We start from the raw sequence: 12,235 nt of genomic DNA, 5'->3' as shown, positions 1-12,235 counted from the left end.
CTCCTATACATGAAGCCCTGGGTTCAATTCCCCACATATATAGAAAAGGCCAGAAGTGGTGCTGTGGCTCAAGTGGCAGAGTGCTAGCCTTGAGCAAAAAGAAGCCAGGGACAGTGCTCAGGCCCTGAGTCAAAGGCCCAGGACTGGCAAAAAAAAAAAAAAGGTCTAGAGGGATGGTTCAGCAGTGGAGTGGCTGCCTACCAAGTGCAAGTCCCTGAGTTCAAATCACAATGCCACCAACTAAAGGAACCCATCTCAAAAAAAAAAAAAAAAAAAAAGAATACAAAACAATGGGCAGGGGAAATTCTCTGGGACTAAACCTCACTCCCAGAAGAAGGGAGAAAAAACTCATAGACATCATTAGGAATTATCACTACAAATTAAAGGAGCTGAAGAACTTGGCAGAAAAGGAAACAATGTCTGCCCCTGCTAGCAACAAGTCCAGAAAGAATAAAGGAAAGGATGGCTCTCGAATGACTCGGGAGCACCGTAATCTTGCGCCCTTCCCTCTTTCCTCATGATGACCAAGAGCTAGCTTACATCACAACAATGTATTCATAAACCAAGTATTTCTGCAGTGACCGAAGCCCGGCAAATTACCAACGGGAAGAAAAGGAATCGAAAGGGAAGCAACCAGAAGATCCACCATTACGGCAGCTGTCACAGAAAAAGCAACTGGGAAGAGTGAGTGAGCCTGAGAGCTGGCTTACCCAGGCGTCACTGGACAGTCTGCATGCTCCTGAGTTAAATGTACCTGGTCATTCTGACTCTCATGTCTTGGAGAGGCCGTGGACAGCTCTTGGAGTTTTGTGTCGATTTCAGCCAGCTGCTGGTGCTGGCTGGGTGCCAGCGTATATCCTTCTCCTGGGACTAGGCGCCCAGGCGGATCACCCTAGGAGTAAGTCATTACCAGGTCACTCTGGGCTGCATTGTCTCCCCCAACACCCAAAACATACCATTTGGACTATGACAAGATGACTCAGACCTTTACATATACAACAAAAAAGCACAGAATTCATATTGGGATAGTGAAAAAAAAAGTTTGCATGTCTGCCAATGCTATATAAAATATCTTACATTGTGTGTGGCAGTTTCCCCTGTAGAATAAATTGGCCTCACAGCCTTGTTCTCTTAACGATTTCATTTTCTTCTTTAGGAAAAAGTTTGTGTGGGACTAGGCATGGTGGCACATGCCTAGAATGCAACTACAGAGGAGGCAGAGGCAGGAGAATCATGGTTTGAGGGCAGCCTAGGCACAAGTTAATGAAACTCTATCTCTAAAAAACAGCTAGGCACGGTGGTATACACCTGCACTCCCAATGATGTGGTTCAAGGCCAGCTCAGGCAAAAAGCACAAGACCCTTTCTGAAAAACAAACTAAAAGCAAAAAGGGTTGCAGATGTGGCTCCATTGGTAGAATGCTTGCCTAGCAAGAGCAAGGACCTGGGCCTAATCTCCAGTACTAAGGAAGGAAGGAAGGAAGGAAGGAAGGAAGGAAGGAAGGAAGGAAGGTCCAAACCAACCTAGAAGGTATTGTTTTGTTTTGCTGTGGATATACCTAATCATATACCATTCCCATTTTAAAGGTATCCCAAAACAAAACAAACAATATGAGGGAAGGGAGGAAATAGTAGAAGATACTTTCCTAAACTGAAGATTCAAGCCTTCATATAGAAAAGACCTACAAGATACTAAGCAAGAACAAAAATATATTTAAGACATACATAAATATATGACAGGGGCTGGGAATATGGCCTAGTGGTAAAGTGCTTGCCTTGCATAAATGAAGCCCTGGATTCAATTCCTCAGCACCACATCTACGGGGGGGGGGGGGGGGGGTGGCGGGGGGGGGGAGCCGGAAGTGGTGCTGTGGCTCAAGTGGCAGAGTGTTAGCCTTGACCAAAAAAAAAAAAAAAAGCCAGGGACAGTGCTCAGGCCCTGAGTTCAAGCCCCAGGACTGGAAAAAATATATAACATGACAAGATTTAGGGAAGTGGCTGAATCTACAAGAGGATGGAGACTGCAGGGTAGGAGGGAGAAAGGAAGACATACCGAGGAAGGAAGAGGATTGAAGTACATTACATATACACAGCATACTGGAACCCACCAAACGCTGTTTGAAAAGGGGGCAAGAGGAAAGGAACAGAAACATGATGGAAGAGGTAAATTCATTCAAAGTGCACTGCTGGAGTGAATGAAAGTGCCACAGTGAAACCCCTCATACTACAAATTTGTACTCATTCCAAATTAAAATAAATACACATACAGGTATTCAGTAGTGACAGTGACAAAAAAATGTTATTCTCCTCAAAAAGAAAGTCCTTCGTGCTTCCAGAAAGAAAGGATTTTGCATCTAAAATTCAGTTAGCATTCAAGCTGTCATTCAAGTGAAGGACAAGAATAGGTGAAAATAACCAAGCGCCAGTGGCTCACGCCTACAATCCTAGCTACTCAGGTGGCTGAGATCTGAGGTTCAGGTTCCAAGACAGCCTGGGCAGCAAAGTCCCTAAGCCTCTTATCTCCAATAAACTACTCAGAAAACACGACAAGTAGAGCTCTGGCTCAAGTGCTGGAGCACTACTAATCTTGAGCGCAAAGCAGCTCAGGGAGAGCATCCAGGCCCTGAGTTCAAGCCCCAGGACCAGCAAAAAATGAGTAAAAATTTAAATATACAAAAATAATCCACACATCACCATTTCTCAGAGAAAAGCTTTACAAAATGAAGTCCAGACAAATTAATACTAGAAAATTCATTGATACCAATCATTAGTTGAGTCCAGACACAAAGTTAGTAACATAAAATATTTGGCCAAATTTGGTTCAGAAGTATTCCTGAAATACAAGCTGTTTTTGAAGGTGAGGAAGGAGGACATTCTGTTTGCCCACAAAGAACTCATTTTAAATAGGATTTAACATGTTGACATGTAAACTAGAGTATTTCCCATGAAAATCTGAACTTGTAGTGAGGGCTCGGGCTGACAGGCGCAGCCAGCCCCCTGGGCGCTGGGCACTGTGTGCCTCCTTTTGAACCTGTGCTCCAGGCTCGGTTCTCAGATGCAGAAGCGAAGACAGGGGCCTTGCTCTGCGAAGTACTGGAGTGTGTTCAGGACAGGTGTAGGAAGCAAGCAGGCAAAGACATGGTCTCCACTTCCGTCTGATCCCGGGACAGCACCCGAGTAACCCCATCTAGAGGTGAGAGCCTGGGGTGGGGAGAAGTAGTCCCCTTTTAGCTCCGTCTGTGCTGCCCCCAAGAAGCCCGGGCCAAGATCAACAAGGTAGGAGCAGAATGATGTGCTTCAGGATTACTGAGGACCGCCTGAAACACGATGACACCAAGGTGTGGAGAAGAAGAAAAGGAAACACATTCATATGGCCTTAGTGACGAAGCCCAGCACCCTAACAAAGGATGCTATTGTCATAAATATGGTGTACTCACTCCCAAAGCAACTTAACATAATCTGTACAGTCTATAATGGATTGACCAAGAATGAATTTTTAAATATCAATAAAAACAAATGTATAAAACAGGACTTTTGCTGGGCAGCCAGTAGTAGCTCACATCTGAAATCCTATCTGCTCCGGAGGCTAGGATCCAAGAATAGAAGTCCAAAGCCAGCCCCCGTAGGACAATTCATGAGACTCATTTCCAATGAACCAGTTAAAAACTGGAGGTGGAGCTGTGGCTCAAGTGGTAGAAGGTCAGCCTTGAGCAAAAGGGCAAATGAGCCGAGTGACAGCCTGAGGGCCTCACTGCAAGCCCCAGCATGGGCACAAGAGAAAAGATTTCCTAAACTCAGAAAATAATGTCTTATAACCTGAAAAACTAGGATAAAGTTGTGCCAAGGGATTGGTAACATGATAAGAAATTCCCATGCATCATACCTCAGAACTGGACAGCCCCGAGTCTCTGTCTAAGTCCTTCAAAAGTTCCTCCAGCCTTTTCTTGTCTCTGTCAGACATAACCACAGGGTCTCTTGAATTTTTGGCCAGCTGCAGAATATATGAGTGGGATATAGTAAGTACTCAAAACAATTCACAGTTCAGGACAACAGGAATGGGCCTGGGGCTTCCACAGAACAGATACACTAAGGTAAAATTCTAAAGGTCAGGCATTTCCATCGTGCATCTTTTAGAGACGGGATGGCCAATCTCCAAGCAAAGGCACTTTCACTGGAAGAAGGCCCACTTCAAGAAGCTACCCATTTCAACACACATTTCACATAAAAGGCAATGAAAGTCGAGCATGACCAAGCCTCTCTCTAGGTGCAGACGTAGATATAGATACAAAAACATTTATTTGCTGAGACACTTTGAAGGAATCGCCCAGCCACTTTCTGCTAGCATACATCTGCTAGATAAACGGTCTCGAAATTTCAAGGTAACACCTGGCATTTAAATAAAGATTTGGTCAGATTATCCAATAGCTATCATCCAATGGCTAGTCTGGTGTCGCTGCTGTCTGGATTGGCAAGCATGTGGATATGGGGAAACACTCCTGCATGTGGAGAATTCTACACCAAATCAGAATGCAGTGGGCCAGCATAGGGCAGAGGCAGATGAAGGGGGTTTCCTGACCATGGCATGGAACTAGTAGCACAGGAAAATGGGGGGTGCCCACAGCCAGGCTGCCAGGGTTGGCCTCCCATCTGAATTCAGTCTGCTGGAAACGGCATGGCCCTTGTGGAAAAGGCGCCGGACCTCACATGCAGGGTTCACATGATGGTCTCCTCTTGTGAATGCTTCGCACTCTCGGTGCCTCTTTCTGGTAACAAGGCACCCAGGTGGCTGCTGGGAGCCGACTGCCCATCCCACTTACATTTCTTCTTGTAAGTTAAGTCATGGGCTTTCTGGCCTGATACAGGAGCCCCTGCACCCTTGGTTAGTCTGAATTAGCTGTAGGACCTGCACGGCCAAGGGTGAGCCCTAAAGCAGGGAGCTCGTTGGGGACACGGGCCAGGGGCCAGGCGGCTCGGAGGGGGGCGGGCCAGGGGCCAGGCGGCTCGGAGGGGGACAGGCCAGGGGTCAGGTGGCTCGGAGGGGAACAGGCCGCCACTCATCGTCTCCAGCCCACCTGCGCTGCTCTGCCCAGAGCACAAGCTGCTCAAAAGGCACTCGCTGCCCAACCAGCGACATAACATAATTTAAAAAAACACAGCCAGGGGGTTGGGAATATGGCCGAGTGGCAAGAGTGCTCGCCTCATATACATGAAGCCCTGGGTTCGATTCCTCAGCACCACATATATAGAAAACAGACGGAAGTGGCGCTGTGGCTCTAGTGGTAGAGTGCTAGCCTTGAGCAAAAAGAAGCCAGGGACAGTGCTCAGGCCCTGAGTTCAAGGCCCAGGACTGGCAAAAAAAATAATAATAATAACAGCCAGGAGCTGGTGGCTCAGGCCTGTAATCCTACCATTTCTGGAGGCTGAGATCTGAAGATGGTGGTTCAAAGCCAGTCCAGGCAGGAAAGTCCATGAGACTCTTATCTCCAATTAACCACCAGAAAACCAGAAGTGGAGCTGGGGGTCAAAGTGGTAGTGCTAGCCTTGAGCAAAAACAGGGACAGAACCCAGGCCCCGAGTTTAAGACCCATGACTGGCTAAAAAAAAACAAAACAAAAAAACCACCATTTCAGTAATATGGAAGCTCTGTCCAAAGCTGTATTTTTCAAATTGCAGGAAACCATCTATATCTGGGTGGTAAGATAATATTAGCATGAGTTGCAGCTGGCATTCTAAAAAGGGACAAGATAGGAAAATAAAGATAGGCTGGAATGGAATAAAAATAGAAAATGGTAGAGACAACCAGAAAACTCAGAAAACTTTCAGCTGAATATACTGATTCAGTTGTACATTCACACGTTCTAGTTTTTTAAAAAGTAGCTAGAGACCCAGAATACACAATTACCATGTCTGGAATTCCCTTGGCCCGCACGCTGCCTCCTGAGTTTCTAACTACATACCTCAGCGTTGCGCTTAATAAAATCCTGGTTGTGTCTGTCCCACGCCTCAAGCTTCTCTGTGTCTGACAAAGAGCTGTTTTCTGCTTTAATCAATGGTGCATTTTTTTCCACATCACAGGTAAAACCTACATTTAAAAAAATTCAAATTTGTCCATAATTAGAACTGTGGCATACTAAAAAAACACTTTACATATATTATATGTTAAAATACGTAAGAAAACACACATAAAAAATTTTCTAAATTCTACATCCAGAACTTACATATGAAGGGTTTGTTTTTTTCTTTTTTTTTTTTTTTTTTTTTTTGGCCAGTCCTGGGCCTTGGACTCAGGGCCCCAGCACGTCCCTGGCTTCTTCCCGCTCAAGGCTAGCACTCTGCCACTTGAGCCACAGCGCCGCTTCTGTATATGTGGTGCTGGGGAATCGAACCTAGGCCCTCGTGTATCCGAGGCAGGCACTCTTGCCACTAGGCTATATCCCCAGCCCTGTTTTTTTCTTTAAAAGATGCTACCATAACTTCCAATGACGTTCTCACTAAACTTAATGTGTTTTCCTACATGGAACTGCCTGCTGTTGGCTCCTTGGGAATGAGAGGAGTACTACAAGTGGAAAATACCTCTTTGTTATGAGAATGTAAAATGTGTTTTATTTTGTCTTTATTCATCTAAAGACCACAGTCATTTCCTACTATTCTATTAATTTCCCCTCACTTTCTCAACCACACACCTTCTGTGTGGGCCGGCCTACACTAAGCAAAGCCGGGATGCGGTGGGGATGTCTGGCCTCTGGACAGTCTGCAGACACCGGTGCCACCACGGTAGCCCATCTCATTCGCCAGTTCCTCTAAGCACTGGTAAAAGGGTATACTAAACTCGAAACATTCAAAATCCTGGGGGGTCAAAACCAGGCTAAGAAAAATATTCAGAGGGGCGGGGGATATGGCCTAGTGGCAAGAGAGCTTGCCTCGTATACATGAGGCCCTGGGCCCCAGCACCACATATACAGAAAACGGCCAGAAGGGGCGCTGTGGCTCAAGTGGCAGAGTGCTAGCCTTGAGCAAAAGGAAGCCAGGGACAGTGCTCAGGCCCTGAGTCCAAGCCCCAGGACTGGCCAAAAAAGAAAAAGAAAAATATTCAGAGACTTGCTCCCATAATTAAAATAGCTTGTTTTCACAGTTTCTTATTTAAAGCTTTTAAAACATCATGTGAGCCCTTGTTTAAGTACCTGGACCACAGTCCTCTTCTTTTTCTGTTCCCATTATTGTAGGCCATGACAGCTTGCTCCACTGAGATGAAGTCTTACGACCTTTTCTGCCTCGGGAGGCCTGGAACCACTCATTCCTGATTCAGTCTCCCAAGTAGCTAGTGTTACAGATGTGAGCCACTGACACCAGCCTCATATATGTTTTTTAGCTTTAACATATTACATATGTATACAGTTATTTTCATATTACTTAAACAATACAACATGAAGACAAGCTAACTGGGCACCTGTGGCTCACGCCTATAATCCTAGCTAAGCAAGAGGTTGAGATCTGAGAATCATGGTTCAAAACTAGCCCTGACAGGAAACCTAGGAGACTGTTACTTCTAATTAGCCACCAAAAAAGCCAGAAATAGAGCTGTGGCTCAAGTGGTAAAGCCTTGAGCACAAAAGCTCAGGGAGAGTACCCAGGCCCTGAGTTCAAGCCCCAGGACCTCCACTTATACACACACACACACACACACACACACACACACACACACACACACACCCCTGACAACTGAAGATAAATGTAGCTGCTTTTTTTTTTCTTTGTCAGTTGTGAGGCTTGAACTCGGGGCACGAGCACGGTCCTGAACATTTTTCTCAAAGCCAGCGCTCGACCATTTTGAGCCACAGCATCACTTCAGGTTTTCTGGTGGTTAACTGGAGAAAAGTCTCATGGACTTTCTTGCCTGAGCTGGTTCTAACCTGCCATCTTCAGAGCTCAACCTCCTGAGGCCTGTGAGCCACCACAGTCTGTCTAAATGCTGCCATTTCTATATCTATGATGAACTTTCTGTAAAATATACTTGTAATAAATTGGGGCTGGGAACATTTGATTACCTGTCCAGATTATTTCCCTACAAATTCCTTCTTTCCACTCCAGTGTTGATGCAGCAGCAGCTGCCCTATCCCTACAGTGACCCCCAATGCTTCCTGGGTCAGACAGATTCCCTGGACCAGGGAGAATCACCTCGCCTTTAATTCTGGACTTGAGTTCCCTCGAGTAATGAGGTGTCATTGCTCTTGGGAACCAAAGAAATTTCATTTTGTTTAAGCCATGTTTCCATGGTTACTCACGTCATGAGTGTTTAAAGTTGTTTATTATAGAAAATTTCAAATGCTATGAGTGTTTAACAAGTGGCTTCAACAAGGACCAACTTGTTGGCTGATGATGGGCCATCTTGAACGCCATCTCCTTCTCCTCACCTCTAGATTGAACACATCAGATCATCTCATCTATGACCATTGGTGAACACTGCAAGTATCCCCTGTGGTCATGCATACAATCACATACATTAATACGTACCCTGGTTGACCTTCTGCGTACGGTTTTCATAATCTTCTGGAGGGACTTGAGTGTGAAACACTGAGAAAAAATGTTCTTCATCCTCATAATGAGAGGGACCTAGTGGTTTAAACAGTCACTGTTTAACATTCATAAAAATAAACAATTATCTACACAGTCCTTTATAAAAGAGATCAGATCTGTTGTTTTAATATTCTTCAATCCCATGATTAAAATAATAATAATGTCAATCCAGGCACCAGTGGCTCACCCTTGTAATCCTAGCTAGTCAGGAGGCTGAGATCTGACAACTGTGGTTCAAAGCCAGCCCAGGCAGGAAAGCCCATGGAACTCTTATTTCTAATTAAACACCAGTAAAGAAAAAGAAGCACCAGAAATGGAGCTGTGGCTCAAGTACTAGAGCTCTAACCTTGAGAACAAAAAGTTCAGGGATAGTGCCCAGGCTCTGAGTTCAAGCCCTAGGAACAACACACAAATAAAACAATAGTATTAATGTCAGCACAATGATCATCATCTTTGTATATGGGACCCCTTGGAACAAACTACAGAAGTAAAGATGCCCCAACATCATCTCCCTAGAACTTACAGAACAAAAAGGATGTAAGAGGGACTGGGAATATGGCCTAGTGGCAAGAGTGCTTGTCTTGTATACATGAAGCCCTAGGTTCAATTCCCCAGCACCACATAAACAGAAAAAGCCAGAAGTGGTGATGTGGCTCAAGTGGTAGAGTGCTAGCAAAAAGAAGCCAGGGACAGTGCTCAGGCCCTGAGTCCAAGGCCCAGCACTGGTTTAAAAAAAAAAGGATGTAAGAGAGAAGGCTAACACATCACAGTATCACCCAGAGATGGTTGCACCCAAAGCCTAATGTGCACAATACAAAGCATACATATTCTTGGTAACTGTACTGTGATTTTCTTTTTCTAATTTTAGACCTTAAATTAAAGATTTCAAACATGTGATCGGTCACTAAGACAAAAGATCATGTTTGAAAGAGAAAACTTGAGAAATTCACTTTCTTCCATTTTTGTTTTTGTTTTCTTAATACATACATATATTTCCTTCCTAAGAAGGCCTAGAGCCAACCACTCTCTAGAAGCAACCATCAAACCAGGTACCAGACAGTGAGTCTGATACTTCTTCAATAGAAGCAATAAGGGACCCTGGGACTCAGTGGGAAATGCAGGAGAACAGTCTGGGGCATCCTGCAGTCCCAACGAGTAAGGACCCACTTGACAACAGCAACCAAAGAAACCCACAGTGAGGGAGACACATCAGAGGTCACAGGAGCCACCAGGGAGAGCTCCCCAATGCCAATAGCTGGAAAATAAACAAGGCAGTATTAAAATCTAACCCACAGTGTAAAACCAAGGTCCACGTTCAGTATAAATGAATGACTGAATAAAATGTGAGACCACAGATGGATGCCCACAGCTCAAGCCCTAAGAGGAGCACAAACAAAAAAACAAAAGAACTTGAGATAGGAATGAATTTGGACCTGGGTAAATAACAACCTCTCAACACTGGCTCACTAGTTGTAACAATGAACCAAACTAATGTATCCAAGTTTTATGTGAATATACAAAACTATGTAATTAGAAATAGAAAGGGTGTGTGTAAATATTAAGGCTAATTACTATGAAAAAATCAGTATATAGGATTTTATACTAGTAAATTTCCATGGTAAGTCGATATGTTAAGATCTCAGGACAATGACTGCAGAATGCCAGGAGGAACTGAAATTGAATCATAAATATGGAAGAAGTGGAGGAGAGTCAGAGGTCTGCCTCCAAGAAATTATTTGAACCAGATGGTTTTTCCAGTGAAATGTTTCAGATTTTTAGGGAACAGATAATCCTCATGTTATATAAACTGTCTCAAATGATAGGAATAAACAAGTAGCTACCACAACTCAGTTTATAAAGTTAGGGCTGGGAATATGGCCTAGTGGTGGAGTACTTGCCTCTCAAACATGAAGCCCTAGGTTCAATTCCCCAGCACTATATATATAGAAAACGGCCAGGAGTGACACTGTGGCTCAAGAGGTATTACACATCTTGGAGATAACAAATGAAGCATGATGGGAACTGCATCTTGACTGCATATGTGAACAACTCACTGGAATACTATAGCTTTATAAGATACTAACAGGGATAATTGAGAACAGAGGGGTACTAGATTTCTCAGTATTAAGTCTCAAAATTGTCTATGGATCTAAAATTATCTTTAAAAATTATCACACAAGAGCTGGGCACTTGTGGCTCACACTTAAAATCCCACTCAGGAGGCTGAGATCTGAGAATTGTAGTTCAAAGCAAGTCTGACATAAAAGTCCATGAGACTTATATCTCCAGTAAACTACTCAGAAAAAGCCAGAAGTGGTGCTATGACTCAAGTGATAAAGCACTAGTCTTGAGCACAAAGAAGCTCAAGGACAGCACCCAGGCCCTAAGTTCAAACCCCAAGACAGGCAAAAAAGAAATCAATCACACAAAGCAAAGTTAATTTCCTCTAAAAATACAATACGTATTGCAACTGAATGCTACCACCTACTGGTGGCAAGTTACAAACAGTCACAAAAATTACTGGAAACAATAAGACATTCCTGCTTGCCCATGAATGCTTACAGAAATAATTTCCCTAAAGTCTTGGGGCTACATGTAAGTGTAATCCAAATAATTTTTATTGTAGTATTTCGTTAAGACTTGTACATATAATTCAGTGAGTGCACCAGATCTAAGCAGCTTCCTCCAGTGCTGGAAGAGTAGGAGTACACTTCCAAATTTCAGTGTTCTGTGATCAGATTGGACTCTTGCACTTCTACTCATTTCTGTCAGACTTGCACTGAAAATACTCTGCTAATAATACATCTATTAGCTGACTCAAAATGTTCCACTTTCAGAATACTAATTACATAGTGCAAAATGTTTTCCTAAGGGCTGGGAATATGGCCTCGTGGCAGAGTGCTTGCCTCGTATACATGAAGCCCTGAGTTCGATTCCCCAGCACCACATATATAGAAAAAGCCGAAAGTGGCGCTGTGGCTCAAGTGGCAGAGTGCTAGCCTTGAGCAAAAAGAAGCCAGGGACAGTGCTCAGGCCCTGAGTTCAAGGCCCAGGACTGGCAAAAAAAAAAAGAAGAAAAAAAGAAAATGTGGTCTATGTGCACAACAGAGTTTTATTCAACCATTAAGAAGTTGAAATTATGTCATTTGTAGGAAAATGAGCGGAATTATGTAAAGCAAAATAAACCAGACTTAGAAAGACAAATACTGCAAACTTCTCTCATCTGCAGTCTACATTCTTAAGAAAGTAGAAGGGGGCCTCTCTAGGAAAAGAATGGGGACCAGCAGGATATGGGAAAAGAAGAGAGGGTCAGCTGGATTCTGGGGGCTCACACATGTGATCCTAGCTACTCAGGGGGCTGAGATCTGAGGATGAGGTTCAAAGCCTGCCCAAAGAGGAAAGTCTGTGAGACTCTTATCTCCAATTAAGCACCAGAAAACTGGATGTGGAGCTGTGGCTCAAGTGGTAGAGCTCTAGCCTTGTACAAAACCGCTCAGGGACAGTGCCCAAGCTCCAGTTCAAGAGGAAGAGGAGGAGGAGGAGAAGGAGGAGGAGGAGGAGAAGGAGGAGAAGGAGGGGGAGGGGGAGGAGGAGGAGGAGGAGGAGGAAGGGGAGGAGGAGGGGGAGGAGGAGGGGGAGGAGGAGGAGGAGGAGGGGGAAGA

At 44.3% G+C, this 12,235-nt stretch overlaps 1 protein-coding gene across 1 annotated transcript in view; it reads right to left on the bottom strand.

The window, feature by feature from the left end:
* The window catches only part of Fsip1 (fibrous sheath interacting protein 1), a 79,942-nt gene that overhangs the window by 59,451 nt on the left and 8,256 nt on the right, over positions 1-12,235 (bottom strand). Inside the window, exons 6-9 of the mRNA XM_048332601.1 lie at positions 8,511-8,609; positions 5,957-6,081; positions 3,883-3,990; positions 755-892 (exon numbers count right to left, since the gene is read on the bottom strand). Of these exons, the coding sequence (XP_048188558.1) occupies positions 755-892; positions 3,883-3,990; positions 5,957-6,081; positions 8,511-8,609 (470 nt within the window). The remainder of the gene's footprint in view (positions 1-754; positions 893-3,882; positions 3,991-5,956; positions 6,082-8,510; positions 8,610-12,235) is intronic.

The sequence above is a fragment of the Perognathus longimembris genome, chromosome 23 (genome assembly GCF_023159225.1).
Source record: "Perognathus longimembris pacificus isolate PPM17 chromosome 23, ASM2315922v1, whole genome shotgun sequence".
Taxonomy (NCBI): Eukaryota; Metazoa; Chordata; class Mammalia; order Rodentia; family Heteromyidae; genus Perognathus; species Perognathus longimembris.
Note: the sequence above shows the minus strand (reverse complement) of the source record. Positions and strands in the feature narration are given on the sequence as shown.